Source organism: Anopheles cruzii, chromosome 3 (assembly GCF_943734635.1).
Source record: "Anopheles cruzii chromosome 3, idAnoCruzAS_RS32_06, whole genome shotgun sequence".
In the NCBI taxonomy this organism is placed as follows: Eukaryota; Metazoa; Arthropoda; class Insecta; order Diptera; family Culicidae; genus Anopheles; species Anopheles cruzii.
The window spans coordinates 40,296,000-40,316,503 of NC_069145.1; the positions used below are offsets into that span (position 1 = coordinate 40,296,000).

Sequence of the window (20,504 nt, forward strand, 5' to 3'; positions counted from 1 at the left end):
TTCACGGCATAGCCTTCGACACAGTATCAAATGAAGGATCACGCGAAGTTTCGCCACTTTCTTTTTATCCCTTTCTCATTCACTAAAACGGAACGACTTTAGGTTGATTCCGAAACAGTCGAAACGAACATTTTAGATAGCAGACCACCTCACGAAGACGATCTGGATTAAAGGTTCCTTTAAAAAAACCCTCGTGGGTCAGGAACGCGCCTTTAATGCTCTGAACGAAGCAGCAAAAAGGAAATACAGTCACGCGGTTAAAGAAAAACGGACGGAACCGGTTGGTCATCACGCGACACCGGTCCGGGAGAAACTGACGCAAGCGAACTCGTCCGCTCCTTGGCATACACCGGCACGGGGGACGACAACTGTGGAAAACTGGCCACGGTGCATTATTACCGGTTCGTCGCTCTCCGACGTCGGTACGAAGTCGAAAGCATAAACGAAGAGCTGAGCTGAAGACCAATGCTGTGGGGCCAACAAGGCTTGCACCGCAGCGCAGGCGAAGAGAACGGCTACTGCTACTGATGCTGATGCCGGCCGGGGAGTCGAGACAAGAGAAGGCATATCGCTAGCCAACCATCGACCCAATAAAGCTTTCGGCGGGTTGCCTCCTTCTACAGGTTTTTTCCCTATTCTTATCCAGTCCGCGATTACTTCCTCTCTGTCCCTTCAAGACACCCGAATGTCCGAACGTCGTGTCGGACGCGCCGCGAACCTTTTCTTCTTGCTGCGTGCGTAGGAAAGTTATCGTAATCAGCACTTTTTGGAGTTGTGTAACAGCATGGTCCCATTGCTTCACCTCGCGGCGAGGAGTGTGATTAATTATATTCTGTTTGTGACCACCGTTTCTCGCCGCTGGACCGCTGTTTGCTTCGGCATTTAACCGAATTACCATTTATGTGTAGCAACACAGTCGAACACCAAACGGAGCGAAACAATTTCACACCTATGTTTTGAAGAGGATTCAAATCGTTTAGCACCCATCAAAAATAGACCCAAAAACATAGCATTACCATTAATATCTTTTGTATTAATAAGGACCAATTACCGTGCTTCTTATACAAATATACCTTCATTCAGTCGTTTCGAAATTTGTAAACCCGAAAAACGCGGAATGGTGAAAGCCATCGATTTCCACTTTGTTTTTCTTCCTTTCTTTAGGAATCCCGTTGACGGGTAATGGCACTCCATCACGGAAGTACAACCGTTTCTAGCTGGTTAGCTTTAATCCATTCCATTGCTCCCTGCTTCGGCTGCGCGCACGCCATCATACTGGCTCTAGGGATTCGCAGCATCCGACCAACGACAAGGGTTGTTTCCTACCACCAGGACACCAGCCATACCGAATACCCTGACCATACCACGACGTACGGACGATTGCCGATGTTGCTAATTTAACGATCCTTTGGCATCGTTTCGGCCGTTTGTCTGTCTGCCAAACAAACCATAAAGGACGACTGACGCCGTCCAGTCCTGTTTTAGGGCCGGCGTACACAGCCCCCCGACCCGAGAAAAGTGAAATTTTGTATTTTTTGCATACGACAGGGCCACCAGCACATTTGTCGCAGACAGGAATTGTACCTTTTGACAAAAGCAATGGGATAATCGGGCGATAGTTCAAAAAGAAAATTAAAAGTTAAAACAGCATCAATCGAAGTAGTGTGGAATTTGAAAGGATGTATAAACATTAGAAACAGTTGGCGGTTCAATGCCTTCACGAAGGAAGAGTCAAATATAGCAAAAAGAATAGAAAAATGTCGATATTCATATTCCTTGCCTGTCATCAAGAACCGATACGACAAGAACAGATACGTGTGTAGATTCAGGTATTCAAAAACTCATTGGTTTTCGGCAAGAATCGACGAAACAAAATTATTAAAAAGCTCAGCTGTCTTACTGCAAAGAACAATTGCTACTTTTCATATTGTTCATCAAACTATATATGACTTTCCATATTTCGCATATTAAAGTTTCAATGCGGGGAACGATCCTCGAGAATTTGTTCAAAGTTTAAAAAATTAGTTCTTCTTACACTTTCACGATCAACTATGTCCATGGGTTAAGATTTAAAGGTTGAGGTGGACGATCGATTAACGAAGTTTTCCAATCACTGTTCAAGTCAGTCCATCTTGTTAAACAATCCATCCTATGTTTTCATATTCTATGTGGTATAAGATAACTTAACAGCTTTCAAGATGATATGGTTATTCTTATTCTTCGGAAGAACCGTTTGGAATAATAATTTTTGTTTCATCACAGTTTCATAGTTTCGTCTTATAAATCATAGTTTCACCTCTAGACCTAGTGAACCGAAGTCTTCTTTCGTCATAATCTACAAAAATCTACCCGATTGGGCGAAATTCAAAACATATGGAAAGATCAATTTCATAGCATCATATTTATGAGATATCGATTTTTGTGAAACGCTGCTTCAGTAATATTCGACCATTTTCGTTTGTTATTCACACGCAATAACAAATGTAAAAAATTTACAAAAGTAAATTAAAAGAAATCAATGGTAATCTGCACTCATTTAAAAAGGCTTCCAATCTTTCAATTGTAATACATTACTAACTTTTGATTGTAGAGCATCAAATTTAGATGAAGAACTTTACGAATGGTCAACATTAGTAGCCATCGGTTTGACCACCACTGTCAATCATGATGTGTCTAATTGTAAAAATGCGTTTCAATGCTCTTGGGGCATTTTTTATTAACGTAGTCCTTGCTTAATGCACTTTTCCATTTTTAAGGAAATGGGCGGCCGTATTGGTTCCGCAAAAAACGGGTTTATTGAGCTCTGTCGTTGCTATCGTGCAGTGTGTGCTTCCTTTTCGGGCAGTACCGATTAAACAGCTCACGATTTGACCGATTGGCCATACCACCTACACAACACCATACCTGGCCCGGCCACCACTGTTCGGGGCCGTGGACCACACTATTGCACAAACGGACACGCACACGATCCAACAACAACAATCGTCCTCCGATTGTTGCTCAACGACCCACGAACGGTGGCGATGATAATTTTCGCTCTGCCGCTCATTCACAGCCGTTCCGCTCGGCGCTCCGCCGTGTCCGCAAAACGGCACAGGAACATAACCGAAACCGAATCCGAAAGGCAACTATCGAAATAAAAAAAAACGAATGAGCAACCGTTCCCTCTTGGTCGTGACCGTCTAGGATCGGAATCACTTCCTCACGCACCCGGAACACGGACCGAAACGGTGCGTGCGTTGAGAGACCACCGAATGGACCATTCTACGAACAAAAAATTCACTGCGTGTACGCACAAAAAACACACACACGAAATGATATCATCGGAAATGGGTCACTGCCGATAGGAGAGTGCAACGGAGAAAAGAATCACCGCTGGGCGAGCACCGTAACCGATGCTGGCCGGATTACTTCACCGATAACACCAGAGCGCACAGAAACTTACTTTGTTCACTATTCCGACATGATTTTGCACGTAGCCAGCTGATTTTGGCACACTTTTCCGTACACGATCCCAGCAAATTTCTTTCACTTTTTGGCCAAACAACATGAAAATTCGCTGGAGCTGTCAAACGATGATGCGTCACTGACAGTTGTGCCCAGGTGGTGAAACGGAATCCTGCAATAGTTGCCTCCGCCAAAGGTTGTTTTGCCGTTCGAAACGATCGTTATTATAAATATTGTTTATTTTAATGTAATAAAGTTTTTTATTGCCTTATTCAGTAAAAAAATGTTTACAATTTATCCGTTTAAGCGTGCGTTTGTGTGTTCAAACGATGCGTTTACTGTTTGGTGCATTCCTTCATCTTCGGATCACGACTCAAAAGCAGTTTTTCCAGATCGAACAAATGGTCGTCCTGTTCGCCTGGAAACAGTTGACGCATCGTATCGGCCAGCCTGTAGACATACGCGGTATTCGTTCCACTCTCCCCGACGGCTCCAAGAATCTGCTCAACAATCGTTTCCAGTGTATCGTCCTTACCAACAAAAGTAGATTGGGCCTTCGCAAACAGCTGAATGGGCTGCGGATCGTTGTGTTGTTGCGAATCCGAAGGATAATTATAAAATTCCACACGGTAGCGTTCGTAGCCGACCGTTTCACGGCATCTTAGCATTTCCAGTACCTGCTGCTTATCTTTGGCCGCGATCCGATAGCCCACACCGTACACTTTAGATTCTGGGTTTTCGGAGTAAATCAAAGTAACAACACGTCCGGGCTGTGGAAGTATACTGCTATCGATTGTTTCTGAAAAACATAGGCGTCATTGCACACACACTTACATTCTCTGGGGTTCCACGATGAAGTACGCTGTTCCGAAAGAACCTTCGCTGAAACCCTTTTACAAAACCTTTCTGTTTTTCCAAGTACGGCAGTACAAGGTCGGCTTTCCACAACAACGAACCGAATGCAAATACCCAAATGTCCTCCTGGTCAGAATCGTATTCCATACAAATGTTGTTGAGAAAATTTTCGTATTCTAACTTGCTGTGTTCGCTTGTGGTTTTTGTCACGCACTACTAATCTTTCGGTTCGGTTCTGCCTCAATCGATTGTAGCCGGATAAGTAAATAAGGACTAATCATTCACATCACAGTAATGTGACGCTGATTAGAAAACGGTAATCTTATTTCAAATGAAACTCATGATTGATATTTGGAGCGAGATTATTAGACCCTGCAAGGTAAAATACGTTCTTTTAAATTGGACGGTTTTTTTCTCGCATTCGTGCCCGATTTAGTCTCAATATTTCACAACCAATTGTCCAATCATATTTGAAGGCTATTATTTTATGTGAATGTTTCAATGTCTTGCATTTTTATATGCGTTACATCGTCGATCAAGCATAAACGAAATTTCTCACCAGATCACCGTCGCACGCTACATTGACCTTCGCTAATGACTCTCGCATAGGTCAGTTAAATTTATCATTAAGAATTTTATTATTCATTTCTATCTTCACAGCATATTATTACTTCAGGATGCATCGCTCTTATGGTGAGAAAGTATCTTAACAAGATCCCTCAATCGTTGTCTTTTTATCGATCCTAATTCGGGCCAACCATGTGCTGCCTGCAGCATACTTTTACGTGTTCTCGTTTTGGTTATCCTTCCTTGCTGAGTTCCGATCGATTTACCTCGATTTCCTTCAACTTTTCGCTCTCTAACATCATCGGATCGCGCTCCAAAAGCAAACGTTCCAGATCAAATAAATGATCGTCCCGTTCGCCCGGATACAGCTGACGCATCGCATCGGCCAGTCTGTAGACGTACTCGGGATTCCTTCCACTCTGCCCGGAAGATCCTAGGATTTGCTGGGCGATCGTTTCCAGTGTATCCTGCTGACCGGCAAAAGATGGGTTTTCGTGCGTCGCTACGTACAGCAAAATGGATTGCGGCTCGTTCAGCTGATTTTGATCCAAGGGGTACGGATAAAACTCAACCTGATAGCGTTCGTATCCATTTTTTTCCCGGTGATCAAGATGTTTCAGTACGTGTTGCTTATCCTTCGCCGCGATCCGGTAACCCATACCGCACACTTTTGCTTCCGGGTTTTCCGAATGAATCAAAGTAACAACTCGCCCGGGCTAGGAAAAACAAAAAGTTTAAGTTGGTAACCAGTGATACTGGCAAGGACACAGGCAAGGTTTAAACATATACTCACTTTGTCAGATGTACCCCGGTGATCAGTACTATTCTGAAAGAACCGCCGCAGAAATCCTTTTATGAAACCTGTTCGTTTTTCCACGAAGGGAAAATCTGCTTTCCACACCAGTGACCCATATCCAAAGATCCAGATGTCCTGGTCCGTGTTCTCTTCCATTGAATTCAGCGTTGAAGTACGTTTAGCAGCGATGTTCCTCGAACTATATGAACAAATTTTATGTGCGTCAATTCACACTATTTGTTGCTTTTGGAAATAAAATGGTGCGTTGCTTCGGAGACAATCACAATACATATCGATCTACTTTGTGAATAGCGAACAATGAAACAGCTGCTGCAAAACAATTTGTTGACATTTATAGCGCGGCGTTTGACAGCACTATCACGCTATAAAAAAACTATCTTTTTCAGCGGATTCAAAAATATTTAACTTTCTCGTTTGAGTGTTGTTTAGATTTCAACATTATGCTAAAATATGAAAAATGTATATTTTGAAAATTGTAACAATGGCTTTCAGAAACACAATCTCAGCAATCTCAAAGCAGGCCAAGTGGGGTTTTCTCTGCTCTCGTAGCGCAACGTTACTTACCAACAATTTTTTCACAAACAAAGGTTTCGAAACGAATCTGCGACACCAAACTCAGTACTACAAGCGTTGTAACGTTAACGATCGTTAGTGTAAATTTTAAAGTCTATATTTCATGCATCATTCATCACATTCTCTCACTCTGACCACCTTTCGTTACTCGATGCGAATTACTTGCATAAACACTGCTGGCCCTTGCTCTCTTCTGTTGCGTTAAATAGAAAAAAACGAACGAAAAAATATCCCATAATCAAGAGAGGAAATTTGCTGTTAAGGATTTTAACACCGTTTTCGAACGAAACCCCGCTCTGCAACTTAATTATTATACGACGCGTTTCGGAACGCACTATAATCCTTCCCAAATTCTATCTGTCGCTTCCTCTCACTGTCGTACCATCGTTCACGAACATGGTTATGTCAACTATCCCTTATATTGTCCCCTCGCTCTCCTTGCCTCGCTTCTGTCTCTACGGGATTTCAGCCTCAAAAAACAATAAAGTGGCAATTGACGCAATCACGCCAACTCCACTATTGCCTGCCGCGCTCTTTCGAAGGTAACAAAACCGATCCCTTCGGTTTTGAAACCGATTAGTCTTCGCTAGTACCTCACGACGGACATGATTTTCTACTATTTTTGTTTGTTTGTATAACCAGCAAAGAGATGCTTTTTTAGAACCTTATGCGCGTTCGCAGTCTTGTGATATCGTTTGATGGATGATATACCCTGACCCTGGAGGATAACGGCGAAAATCAAGAGGAACGAAACACTAAGAGCAATGCTGGAAAAGTATTCGTTCTTCGGTTTCACAGTTCTCTTGCACTACCATTTCCTGGTGGCGGGATATCCCAAATGCATGTTTGTGTTAAATTTCTTCCCGCAGTGGTTAATGGTTCACGTTGTGTTGTTATGTATCAAAAGCTGATACCAGCGCCACTCATCGCATCTGGGAGGCGGAAGATTGCGAAGAGGACGATGCCATGCTCGCCGCTTCCGCTGCGACCTTCATTTTCGGACCATACTCGACCACACCGGCCGTTGAAGCTTCACTAGGGTTAGGAAGGGAGAAGAACAGATTTCGCAAAATGTGTGTCCGTGATTTCGGTGCTGAAGCGGGTGGTCGCTCCGGTAACGACTCTTCTGCCTCTCCACCGGCCAGCGCTGAGGATGATGCCGAGGAGTTGGTGCTCGACATCGACGCACGAGTTGGTTTCGATTCGTTGGTTCGATTTTGAGCCGTTTCGTTAGCGGCCACCAACGTCGCCAGTGCCGATCGTTCAATTAGAATCGCCAGATTGATGGCCTCACTAGATCTGGCCAGCTCACTGCTGCTGGCGATCGAACGTGTTGCCACGGCGGCCGCCGTACCGTTTCGCATGGACAGCTGGGGCGATGGGTTCAGTGAGTTCGAACGTTGGTGCGGTGACGGATGATTCAGGGACGATGGCTGCAGCGGTTGTTGTGTGGCCGCTGCTGCTAGCTGCTGCTGCTGTTGGGACTGCGATTGTAGCTGCTGCGAGTTTGCAGGGACAGGAGTGGTCTCCTCCTGTTCCAATTCCTGCTCTAGACTAACGTTCTCGGGGATGTTGTACGATCCGGTTGCACTGTCCACGGAGAGGTTTCGGTGCTGACCGGAACCAAGCTTCGGTATGAGTTTGCCAAAGTTGATGCGCTTGTGAGCTGACGATACACTGGTTGAGTCAAAATCGTCCCTAAACGATCGCTCGGAGCTTCGGAATGAGCGACCACTACCCAAACTCGCCTTATCGGCGGCCGTTTCCTGCAATGAGAAAGGTGCCGGTGAGTAACTACTACTGGACCCGTGTGTGCCCATCCGCTTTCGAAGTCGACCAACCTGATCCAACGAGACAGTGTACCAGATATCACAGGAGTCCTTCTTGCCATCGATGACGTAACACACGGTATTGTCGAAGCGGACCCGCTCCGAGGCACCATCTTCACTGAAGGCGCTGGATTCGGTTTGCTGCTTGTAGCTCAGTATTGAGCCGGCCAGCGCCTTCGTCGACGCCGCATCGTTCAACGTGTTGCCAGATTTTTCACTAACACACGTTACGGCTGACGCTGTTTCCGAAGTGCTCACATCGGCCTGTACCTCCAGACGGTGTCTACTTACACGGGATCGAGAGTATTAGAACCAGAAGCAGATCGAATGAGTCGAAGGGGGCGCGACTCCGCTACTCACCCAGTGATGCTGCCGGCGAGTGCGGTGGTCGATGGGTTCGCCACACCGTACGTCGAATGCTGACTGGATACACCGAGATGACTACCACTGGCCACGCTTAAGCTCACCTCACCAATGCTGGTAGCGCCGATGCGCGACACCGCATCCACGCTGGCTGCATCTGTTTTTTGAGCAAAAAAAAATGAGTGAAAACTGCCAGTTCGAACGTCGAACTTCTGTTCGGAACACCGATAACTTACCGTGGTTTCTGGAACCGTTATCTTCTTCCTCGTCAAACTCAAACTTCGTACCTTCGCCGCAACCGGCACGGCACAGCGACACGGGAACGACGCCGTACACATAAAACAACAATATTGGCACACCGATGGCAACGGCCAACCCCGCAAGAACAGGCGAAACGATAACCTGCGAAGAGGAGGAATTAATTCGAAAGTGGATCAGTTTTAAAGATATGCATCAGTCTGTCAATAAACAATAGGTCCTACGAAAACTAACATAAATCGTAATCTGTGTTGTTTCAACCTAAATTTTAAATCTCAAGTTTCACAAAAGTATCACAATATTGACGTTTCCCTCTTTTAAACAAAATAAAATAACTTTTGGTACGAAACAATGAATTTAAGTCTTAAGTCCCTTATTAGATATGTTCTCAAGAATGTATGTTCAAATACTGGTGAAATGGAGAGCTTTGCGAGTTTACTGGAATGGAAAAAAGGAGTTCCGCAACTTCTCGCCATCATCAAACAACGTATTAAAAGCCATTCGTTGGGGATCTTCCCGTTGGCTCCCATTGGCTGCAGAATGAAAGATTCGCGCTCACACCGTTAAACGTGGCAAAAGTCCCACCAAACGAGCCACCCAAATGTATCCTTCTTTGCCTACGTACCAAATATCTAGGTCACTCCCGGTTTTACTGCCCGCCGCTCTGACGTCATAGCGCGGGCAGCGTTGGCACCGGGAGCATGTTAGAAGAACCCACGGATGGTGAGATGACTAGCAGTTGCAGGGAGGCGGGAAACCGTTTGTTGATGGTTGTTGGTGGTTTGCAACAAAACTGGGACACCCAGAACACACGGCGGCCGATGGCTTTTCACCGATGGCAACCACGGCCAAACATTTATGGTTAACCACCGCAAATACACGTTGTGTGGTTAGGAGGTGAACGAAGAAGTGTCGCCAAACCGGCAAAGGTCAAAGGCATTGATCGAAATGTGCCGTTTTGCTCGAGATCTCGCCGCTGGCCACCGGAGTTCTAGCCTCTGGAGTTTCTCTGGTTCGTGCAACGCCCGAGGGTTACACAACACACGGCTACTTGGCTGTGTCCTAGTTCCTTTTTAAAATATTCAACAGCAGCAATCCAGCGGGAGTACCAGCCAGTAAACAACAGCAGGCCAACAGCTCACCCAGTTCCCCATCCTGAGTGAGAGCGGTGAATGGAAGTGAAGTTTTCGACATGAAGTTTTATTAACTTCCGGAAACACTTCCTTCTGAAGACAGACATGCCACCATAGAGAGTGTGTGTTGCATGTGGTTAGTCCGGCAGCCTCTACGAATTTAAGGAAACTCTTTACCACTCGTAAATACGATGTTTTCCGCGTTTCAATGACAATTTGTAGAACTCCATGTGGTTGTGGTTGGCCAATTACCTTTCACATATCGAAGTGCAAAGTGGACATTCTCCAACAGCAGCAGATCGGGGACAATCTCTAGCCTCTACCACAGTGATAAGAACATGGGATGTCGCTTTCTTTGCTTCGTCGCTCAATTAATGCTGTGCTTAATTATTCATCGCCTGCTAGATGAGATTCTTTTCAGCAAGTACCCCGCGGACCAAGTGCAGAACGTTGCGCCTACTTCGCTTCGGGCTACTACTCTTGGTGCGAAACAGAATGGTAGACCACGAACGGCACAGCAAGCGGCGTTTTGGAAAACGATGAGGACCACGATAGAAGGTGCCGTCGTTCGGTTCCCCATGAATACTTTTTGCACCACTATCGATACACTCGCTTGGACACATCGGGGTAAGAGAAGGGTGTCGGAGAGAACCAATCAATCATGATGTCAAAAATTGGGCTTCCATACTATTCCAACAACATGAATTACTTATGGTTGCTTATGAATTGCTTATGGTGTACAAGGGGTCAATTCGAGTGTTGAGCTTCCAAATGCGTACCTAGCATGGAAGTAGAACGCGTATGTTTGGCGCAATGCAAATATTTAGACTTAGAGAGAGAAAGAGAGATATAACTATATAGCAATAGAAAAAGCGTATAGGTGTTCTAGATCAGAAAGCGGAGCACCAACACATTTTTGCATATCGATTTCGATAGATCCTTCATGCGGGCGCGCCGGCTAGGTGATGCGGAGAACATGTGCCAGCCCTGACACCTGTACGAGGAAGGTGAAATTTGATTTAAATTACAGTCGCGGACTGCATCAAGCACCACGGTTCGGTTTGGCCGTGCGACACGACTGTGGCGTGAGTCTTTTTCCTTGTTCGATAGGACTAAATCACATTAACCGCGTCGCCCCGTCTTACGATCGCGCCGGGTCCATTCGGCAGAATCTGCTACGTTACGGTGTAATTCCATTACGAGCCCCAAAGTGCGGTACATCGATCCGAGGACCTGTAATGGCTCTAACCGAGGCTCTAAGCCAGCAGCCAGCCCACCGTTGACACTCACGGCGACCGAAAAGGAAACCAGCAGGGTAGCAGGGTCTCTCCCAAGAGGGGTCTAGGATGAAGTGATTTGCAATTAATTTTGGGCCCACTGTAAAGTGGTTTATCATCGATCGGTGACGTCCAAAAGCTGACGCGCGATAATTCAACTCCAATTAGACGACGGCAGGACGAATCCGTGCCGTGGATGATCACGGTGAGTATCACGGCCACCGGAAACAATCTGCCGTAAATCTGTCGCCGTCGCCAATCCGTCAAAGGTGTCGGTCGACGATAGCAGCAGGCGGCCCCGAGTGGGTGGCTCTATGTGATTGGAGTTTTAATGATGCCAAATATGCCAAAGCGAGAGAGAGAGAGAGAGAGCGAAGGAGAGAGAGAGAGTGTTCGGCAGTTACTGCATTACTTTTGGATAGTATACACGGCGCGCTTCGCATATTATGCTCTCCCGCGTGATGCGTTTTCTCTTCCAGCTTTAAACGGAATGGTCCGTCGCGCCACGCAAGGAAATCATATGTTCACCACGGACGGGCGTGCTCTCTCTCTCTCGACAATGCTGTTGTGTTGTGGAAGGTATTGAGACTGAGCGTGATAGGTTCTCTTATGCTTTTGGGACGAGCCCCTCGAGAGCGCAGCATATTTATCCCAGAAATGGAAACTATGCTCTGTGAGCGAGCCCGTGCTTCGTCTCCACCAAGCCGATCAGTTGTGGCGGAGGACTCGTGGCGTTTGGATGTGTGTTTCGGATCCTTCCGGAACGGTGTGTGTTCGGTGTGGCCACAGCTAAACGTTTCGCTGGGGGGAAGGCTTAGTAACTCGGCTGGTGACGGTGCAAATCGTACGCTCTTGAACTAAGGAATACTCCACAGGCGCCGCGAGAAACAATTCTAGAAACAACTAGTTCCGGATTTGGTAAGATTCTGTTGTGCTCTGTGGATTGCTGGAACGGAAACGGACTGTAAATCTAACACGCCGACCCCGTTGGCATACGGAATCAGGTAGCAAATCGGAGGCAATCAATGCGCTGAAAGTAGCAACTGGTGTGATTACAGTCTGTGTCCCCTTACCCCGTTTTTGGGGGGGTCGGTCACTGCTCTGGACGGAAGGTTAAACAAAGGAAGGCGTGCCGCCGGATGTGCGCCAACACAGCCAATCTCGTGCGGTGGCTGGTGGTTTTTGACGTTACTACTAGTACTCCCCAACACACCCTTCTTGTATTTAGTTCTCGCTCTCTTTCTTTCTCTCTCATTCTCTCCCGTCCTTTTATCACACACCATGGCATGGGGCATTCATGGGGTCACTTTGGAACAAGGGATCCAAAGGTGTGTTTGCACCGCCACCCCATAGTTGCACTTACTTCGCTTAGTGTTCACGGTTCACGGTCAGTGCCCGTGTAAAAAACAGCATACATTTTGGGCTTTGGAAAACATAGCCAGCGACTATGGGGCGAGCGCCATAGCTAGGCGCAGCATACGAACATCAGCCTCATCCATTCACCACACATTTATGCAGGGCGAAAGTGAATTAACTTCCCTCGGAGAGCACAAAACCAACAAACAGATTCGGTTTGATTGACTCGTTCCGGAACGGCGGCGGAACATGGCGAACAACGAAAATGCACTATGAAATATTTATGGTCCGGCCACATTTTAGAGGGGCGGCGCCCCATATACATCACAGAATCGGATGCGTACCGGAGCGTGATAAAACGATGCATTTTGTAAGATGTTAACACTCCCGCGGTTGCTCCGCGCCCCATTTCGGCATTCGGGTGAAGGCGCGCTCTCTACACAGCGGCTCGGCTTGTGATGGAAAACACCGGATTGGGCACGCTCTTGCTCCGATTTTCCAACGTCCGTGTCCTTGACCTAGAAAGTCCTGGGAAACGAGTCCTGCTGCCGAAGCATCCCATCCAGACCGAGAGTCTCTCCCGAGCCGAGCGGATCGGGATTCGACGGGCGTCACAAGGTCCTGCTGCTCCTTCGCGGAATACTAAGAGAGAGCGAGAAGCTGGAGTTGACTTCGTTTGCCGTTTTAAAGTTTGGATACTCAGCCGTTCGGTGCGAGGGATTGTAGGAAAATTATGGCTTAATCTTTACGATCTCCAGCACATCTTCAGAGCGTGGCATCTTCTTTCACTTAGTGAGTTTATACGGAACGGCATGCATTTTTTCGAACTATGTGAACAGTGGAAATAGGCCAACGGTTTGATCATCAATGAAATGGAGAGAACTGTAGCCGCCGCCATCAGCGTATTAGGTCCCGTCTGGACGAACACGAAGGAACAGAAAAAGGTCAACGAATTCTTCAAACAGTTTTCCAGAAATAATTTCCACCGTGACGCGCTCTTTGTCCGACGAAGAGGAAGTTTGTCATTGGCACGGCGTGTCTCGTCGCGTGTTTCTCTCTCTCTGGGGGCTTAAAAATAACGATTTATAATTAGATCGGCGCCCTCCGTTATGCGCGCTTCATTTTTTGCAGTCAATCGTGAACCGAGCGGAGCCCATCAAACCGGAACGGTCGAGCAACGGCCGGGTGTAGCGCGCCGGAAGGAAACTTCTGCTTCATCGACTACAATCTCCCCCGACAACACTCATCTCACCATGTCTGACACGGAGGAAGATTCGACCTGTTCCGATGGCTGGCCCATCAACGAGGACTGGCTGATGGAGGTGCTGAAGAAGCACCACGAGGTACGCTCCGGTATCAGTATTACCGAGTTCAAAGTGCGACAAGGTTGCCAGGAGGGCGTCAACAATCTCAGCGACATACTGGCCGTCGCGGTGGTATACGAGTTCGAGGGTAACGAGAACGAGCAGGACAGAGCACGACAGAGCTTGGACATTGTGATAAAACTACTGCCACAGGATCCGTTCAGCCGGTACTTTGTGACCGAGGCACAGTTTGATCTGAGGGAAATCAAATTCTACACCAGCGTAAGTGAGCGCAATCGGAGCACCGGTGCTACGATGGTGCTCTGATCCGTGTGTCTTTCTTCCGTGCAGATTCTGCCCGATTTGATGGCCTTCCAGGAGCAGCACTTTCCGAAGGAGCACGGCAACATGGTCATCTCGGTACCGACCTGCTTCTACACACAGTACGCGCCCGGTGCCGCCACCGGGCGGTTGTCCCTGGTGAGTCCGGATCCACCCGAGAGCATCCTGGTGCTGGAGGATATGCGTTCGCTCGGTTTCAGGGGAGCAAACTTCACCACGGGCCTTACGCTCGGTCAAACGGAGGCAGCCATACGTGCCATCGTCACGATTCATGCCCTATCGTTGGGGCTTAAGATCAAAAAGCAGGTTGATCTGAATGAAAAGTATCCGGTAAGTGGGAGCGCGACGATGACGCCAGTCCTGGATTGCTTTTCACGAGCTTTTTTCTTCTACTTCTATTTCTAGTTTCTCTTTCAAACAACGAGGGCAACGGAAAGCTATCAGCAGCTGGTGGAGCAGGGAATGCCTCAGCTGACCAAGTTCCTCGAGCGGACGCCCGGCTATGGGAACGAGCTGAAAGCGCTCACTAAAATTCGCCCCAAAACGAAGCAACTGATCGAAACGCTCCTGCAGCCGATCGAACCGATGGGACTGATCACACACACCGACTTCTGGTGCAACAACTTGCTGTTCCGCAGCGAGAGCGATCGCACCGATAGCTGCACCGTCCTCGACTGGCAGATGGTCACGTACAGTCGGCCGACGAACGACCTGGCGCTGCTGCTGATCTCTTCCCTACCGTCCAGTACCCGGCGCCAGCATACATCGCGGCTGCTCGATCTCTACTACGGGGCGCTCAAAACCTACTGCCTTAAGATGGACGTCGACATTGAGGCCGAGCTCGGATACAGCCGCAACAAGATGGACTGCGAGTACCGGCAGTCGCTGCTGCTGGCGCTCCTACTGTGCATCGGTTCGGTGGACATAGCGATCGGAAATGGCGCGGCCGAACAGCGATTGCTGGACGTGCTGCGTGACTTCCACGACGAAGGCATCCTCGGGCTCGAGGGCTGCGCGTAGAAGGGAGGCGGCGTGCACAAATCACCTCGCTATTTGCATCCATCCAATCTCAATCCATCCGTCAGAGCCGCAGAAAGACCGACACCGGCCAAGTGACACGCTATTCACACCACTGCAAACGGCAAGTGCACCGCGGCAATGCTACCCTAGGCCACTACCAGGTGTAAATGAGCGTATCGTTAGTGTTAGTTTGGGCCACAGTTTTCTCGAGCAAAGCAAACGATTTGCCTTCCGTCTATAGATAGTTCCGGATTTTAGATTGTCATGCCGTAAGGTCTTTGGTGGGGCACATTAAACTATGACCTTCAGCAGGGTTACAAGATGCCGCGCACTGCTTTCAGAGGGGGGCACACGAGTGCTTTCAAGGTGAAATCATTGTCCGCTAAAGCAATTGAAATGTTTAAATAAAGTGTTGACTACAAACAGTAATCGAACGGTGTTTGCAGCAAGAAAGACGAATATTCCATCTCCCGGTACTCTACACAGTCCTTCTCAAAGTAAACAGGACTTTTTTAATAGGGACATTCCTGGTAGCGCCACCTTCATGTGGGTATATGTGTTTGAAAGGTACATCCTTTCCAGACTTCCAGTCAAACATTTGGTCTACTGGAAGCAAAGTTATTGCGCCGAAAGAGACAGTATGTTTGTGCTGTTGGTACAAGAATGAGCACGAGCCAATATCATGTTTTGTTTTAAACTCGATAAAACGTTTACCGAAACGTTTAAATTGATGCAACAAGTTTATGGTGATGATTGTTTATCCCGTCGCAGAGTTCATGGTATACGCGTTTCAAAAACGGTCCTGAAGACATTAACGACGACCTTCATGTCAGCCAAGCCAAGTTCGTGATTAGGCAAGGGAACATCGAAAAAGTGCGTGATTTTCTCAAAATTGAGCCGAAGTCGTCGTTGCGTTTTATGGAAATGGAATTGGGAATTTCCAAAGACTCGATCGCCAATCATTTACCAAGAAAGAATTATATGCCTTTAGTTAGGGCTTCCATAGCCCGGTGCGTAACATGAAACAGAACAAACTGTCGGTTTGGATTTGGTGGAGTAAATAACGGTTCTAAATCCGCAAAGTTCTCCTGCGTTACGCGTAAACAATGAACTAAGGTTTTCTTTCTACCGGACAGGCCAGTGAAAAATTGGCGCTTGGTGCCGCAAACACTTACCGATGCCGTCACTCCTCCCAGAACGGCAAAGTTTCGTTTATGCTTGCCGGCAGCCTTGTAGCGTGTGTGTATTTTGCGTCCAACCCAAACAGGAATACCTAAAAAATATCAAGCAAGATTAGTTTAATCGCATCGCAAACATTGCCACTCTGAAAACTCACCGATGATCATCGCGGGAACGGCAATTCCGGCCACCAGAGCGATACCGAGCGGGGCTCCCACCAGCGTACCGAGCTGCCAGAGCAGTTTCTTTTTGCGTGACCACGGCTTCTTGCCCCAGAACGTGCAGCCGGACGGGCTGAGATAGTGCAGATCGCTGATCTCCTTCATGCACAGCCAGCAAAACTCGGACCCACAAATGGCGCACACCATGTGGTTGCAGGAACCGTCGTCCATCTTCACGATCAGCACCTGACAGCGGGGGCATGGTTTGATGTCATCTTCTGTCGGAACGGTTGGGTTCACCACGCGGGAGTCGGGGAAGAGAAAAAAATTCGAATTAGTAGACGGCTTTACGGATCGGGTCGGTTCAGTCATCTGGTTACGGACAGGGAGGTACAGAGGAGGTGTGAGTAAAACAAGCATTGCCAAGATGTGGAACAGTTGGTTACGGGAAGGATCCTCCCGTAAATGGGGCGGTTCTTAGGGGAGATACGAAAGGTAGGGACCAGAAGAGAGAAATCTTACTATGCTGTGAGCTTTTTCTAATACTACCGGACGGGGCGCGCGTCGGACTTTGGCGGGAAGCGCGAGCCGCATCGCAGGTCTGGTCCGGGTGCCACTCGGCCTTGCAGTGGTAGCAGAACTGCACATCGCACCCGGGCCGCTGGCAGCATATGCGCGGGCAGGACGCGCACCCGCTAGCGATGACGGCGTAGCTACAGTCCGGTCCCGGGCACCAGCGCGAGTCCGGATCGGCCAGCAGTACCCTTCGCACCATAAAGTCCTCGTACTTGGTGATGGCCGCCGGAAACGCCTTCAGCAGCGCCTGGATGTCGGTCGGGTGCATCGACTCGGTGCACTGGGGACACGAAATGTCCGTCCGCGACTCCGATATCTCGATCATCAGATAGTTTTCGAGGCACGCCCGGCACGCGTAGTGTTTGCAGTTCAGCAACGCGTAAAACTCCTCGCCCGACGGCACGGTGGTGTCGTAGCACAGCGGACACTCGTCGGGACATTTGCCACCGACCGCTCCTGCTGCGCTCGAGCCAGCCGCGGTCGATGCGTTCGAGCCACACCCGGTCCCACTGGAGCCACCTCCCTTGCTGTGCAGACTGTGCGACGATTTGTGGCTGCTGGGTGTGAGTTTTGCGCTGGACGTGCCACGGTCCAGGTTGCCCGGCGAGTTGGCCGAATGTTGCGAGGATACATCGGAATTGTGCTAAAACGAGAGTGTCGAAAGAAAGGAATTAGTTTCTATTCCTGGGGACATTTCTCACAACAAATACGCTTTAGTTGGTGCTGTCGGGGGTTGTTTCTAGGACTTTTGCCGATTTATTTTTGGTCCACCCATTTTCGTCTACATTTTACGGAAGCGTTCCATTTTGAGGCTCAAACAGAAACGTCTTTATTTTCGACGAAAACCACAAAAAAGCCGGTGCTTCAGTCGGTCACCAAAACACGGTGTGTTGGCATGATGCCCGGGGAAAACGTGAGGTGCGGATTTTTGGACGGTTTCGTTACAAAAGGTTCCTATTGTTGTGCAGGTTTTTGTGACGTTCCACAAAAGAGGCCACATTTTCTCCGTTATGGTCCAGGCGAAAAGGAAGTCGAACAACCGGCCATTTGTAGCCTTCAAAAATGCAGCAAAAAATTTCCCCTTCAGTTTCCCGAGCTGAATCGAATATACAAGAAGAGTTATTTACGCGATTGTATCGGTAATGCAGCGACAATGGAGTCGGCAAAGCGACGCAAAAAACCACCGACGCCATCTTATCTGTTTCCACCAAAACAACGCGCCGTTTAGCAACCGCGTTGATAACGAGAATGCACTCACCTTATTGCCGCCAGACGACCCAGTCTTATCGTGCTTTCCTCCCGCGTTGGCGGTGCTTCCGCCGCCGGATCCGCTGCCCTTCTCAGCATCGCACAGTCGCTGGCCGAGTGGGGGACTTCCGCGGGCTGCCCGGGCTCCCTGCAGCAGTAAGCGTCTCAGGGGGAAATCGAAGTTGAACGAGTTGCGGCTAGTGCGTCGCATTTTGGCAGGCTTCCGGTCTTCCACGGACAGGCAGGAGCAGGCAGGAGACAAAGCTGGAAGCTGGTAGCTGCATTCAAACCAACATAACAACGATTTTTTTCTCGTTCCTTTAACTAACTAATTGCCGGCGATCACACGTCCAGCTGATGCCACACACAGACGTGCGATGATGATTCACTATTCCGTTTAAAATCGACGTTACTTTTGTTAGCTAACTATAAACACCCACTGATTGGCGGACGAAAATTAGGGTAATTAAAAGCCGGGTGATAAAAATCATTTGTGATGGGCCACGTCAAAACCCATCATCGATGATTTTTTCAAACGGTGAGGACATCTTTGTCGCGGATGTTTACGAAACGATCTCGACTGACATTCCTACGCTCGGTGTGACTTGGGCGAACGTAGCTACTTCCTAGTTGGCTGCGATCCATTCATTTCATTTCCATGACGACCAGCAACGTTGGAAAGACCTTGATTACGTGGACTGCCACGGACACCGCGCACAGGTTCAGTGGGGTTCCCAATAAACACTTCCAACAAGCACGGTGTAATGTATGACGCCCAACGCCGTAAATGCACTTCAAATGTTTCCAAAACGGCCCACTGGTGTACAGGGCGTGTCAATGTAAATCATCGCGCGGTGATCGGATGGTCGAGGTATCTGCAAAAAAAGAACAAAACACACATTACTACTTGCGGCGTATCTCAGTAAACAAGATTGCAATTGGTGTTGTTTAAATTAGCGCCGAAAGCCATAGTTCAACAAGTTGGAACACACTCAACAACAGATTGTCCGCAGGCCGATAGCTGATATTTGCTGAATTATTTTATTTTTCGGCCATTTCAATTAAAATTCGTATTTTTGTGAAGTGATTGGGTAGGATTAGTTTATCTCAATATTATTAATACATTCAATTGTGACGTGAAACTTATCAAAGGAACCCTAGAGCAAGACGACACGAACGAATATATTTCAACCATTTCCAGCACTGTTGACGTTTTCAGTGTATTAGTTTTCCGTAAGTAGTTGCAACAAGTACCGAGCAAGCACATCATTTTGTATCGCTTGTTTACTGCAATCCTTTTTTTATGCCGCCGACTTGCGGGTAGAGCTGCACTTTTTAGCCCCTTTCTAGAAACGTGAAGTGGCGCATATAGGACTTGTCGGTGAGGTAGCAGTTGTTGGCAGATTAATCATCGATATCGTCAGAAAATGCAAAGCATCGCACCCGTTACCTCAACCGCGCGCAACAGAACAGGCAATCATAACAGTATCCTTGAAAACGGCAAACCACCTGCCGGTGCACGTTCTTCGCCCACAGTTCCCGTGGCACAGTCACCCGGGCACCCGGGCTGTTTACCATTTTCCATTCCCCGCCCGTTCGTTCTGGACAGACGTACGTTCCGTTGTTACTGTGGCGCCACAGTTGCAGAAACGGAGGAGAGCACGAATCAAATGGAACCACCCTGTTGTCAGTGTGCATAGCAATGTGACTCTCGACGATGATGATGATGATGATTGTCGTCGTCTCGTTGTCGATACGGTGGTGGTGCCTTGGCTTATGCAAACCGCTTGCCCACACGTTCATTGCAGTGTGCGAGATATGATGAGCGGTAGAAGAAAAAAAAAACACATCGCATCGTCACATAAACTGGACGAAAATTTCGCATCACGACGCAAGCGAGTAATAATTAGCTTCACTCCGTCCGTTAGGCTCTACGTCCCATAGGTAAATGCAATCTAGTCCAGTATTCTCGTCATTTGAATTGTTTTCTCTCGCTCCGGTGATTACTTTCAAATCGTGCCACTATCAAGTGTCAAGGTGTCAAGTCAAATCAGGCAGCATATAACCACCAACGTACAGCCTGCTAAGCATGATAACAGTTTATGTACTTGGAAACACACACACGGCAATAGAATGAAACGTCACTTCATCAAAGTTGATCTCGTTTACTTCATAACAAAAAGATCGCCAATGTATAAA

General features: G+C 47.9%; 4 protein-coding genes across 5 annotated transcripts; 1 reads left to right on the top strand and 3 right to left on the bottom strand.

The window, feature by feature from the left end:
• Window positions 1-3,782: 3,782 nt before the first annotated feature.
• On the bottom strand, window positions 3,783-4,505 carry LOC128270395 (putative glutathione-specific gamma-glutamylcyclotransferase 2). The gene is made up of 2 exons (XM_053007794.1): window positions 4,282-4,505; window positions 3,783-4,217 (listed from the first exon to the last, which is right to left on the bottom strand). The coding sequence occupies exons 1-2, from the start codon at window positions 4,447-4,449 to the stop codon at window positions 3,783-3,785; spliced, it is 603 nt and encodes a 200-aa protein (XP_052863754.1). The 5' UTR covers window positions 4,450-4,505.
• A 26-nt stretch (window positions 4,506-4,531) lies between these two features.
• LOC128272688 (putative glutathione-specific gamma-glutamylcyclotransferase 2) lies at window positions 4,532-5,961 on the bottom strand. Its single transcript, XM_053010552.1, has 2 exons — window positions 5,663-5,961; window positions 4,532-5,585 (listed from the first exon to the last, which is right to left on the bottom strand). Exons 1-2 carry the CDS (start codon window positions 5,819-5,821, stop codon window positions 5,103-5,105), a joined length of 642 nt encoding a protein of 213 aa, XP_052866512.1. The 5' UTR covers window positions 5,822-5,961; the 3' UTR covers window positions 4,532-5,102.
• A 382-nt stretch (window positions 5,962-6,343) lies between these two features.
• Window positions 6,344-18,947, bottom strand: LOC128275115 (E3 ubiquitin-protein ligase RNF19B-like). Of its 2 annotated transcripts, none has more exons than XM_053013512.1 (8): window positions 18,316-18,947; window positions 17,031-17,700; window positions 16,478-16,759; window positions 16,317-16,414; window positions 8,688-8,853; window positions 8,449-8,608; window positions 8,101-8,371; window positions 6,344-8,025 (listed from the first exon to the last, which is right to left on the bottom strand). In XM_053013512.1, the coding sequence occupies exons 1-8, from the start codon at window positions 18,514-18,516 to the stop codon at window positions 7,183-7,185; spliced, it is 2,691 nt and encodes an 896-aa protein (XP_052869472.1). In that variant the 5' UTR covers window positions 18,517-18,947; the 3' UTR covers window positions 6,344-7,182. The 2 variants fall into 2 exon arrangements, with proteins under 2 accessions (XP_052869472.1, XP_052869471.1); XM_053013511.1 differs by having other exon boundaries at window positions 17,004-17,700.
• On the top strand, window positions 13,729-15,465 carry LOC128275117 (uncharacterized). The gene is made up of 3 exons (XM_053013513.1): window positions 13,729-14,061; window positions 14,131-14,451; window positions 14,527-15,465. Exons 1-3 carry the CDS (start codon window positions 13,729-13,731, stop codon window positions 15,139-15,141), a joined length of 1,269 nt encoding a protein of 422 aa, XP_052869473.1. The 3' UTR covers window positions 15,142-15,465.
• Window positions 18,948-20,504: the final 1,557 nt, after the last annotated feature.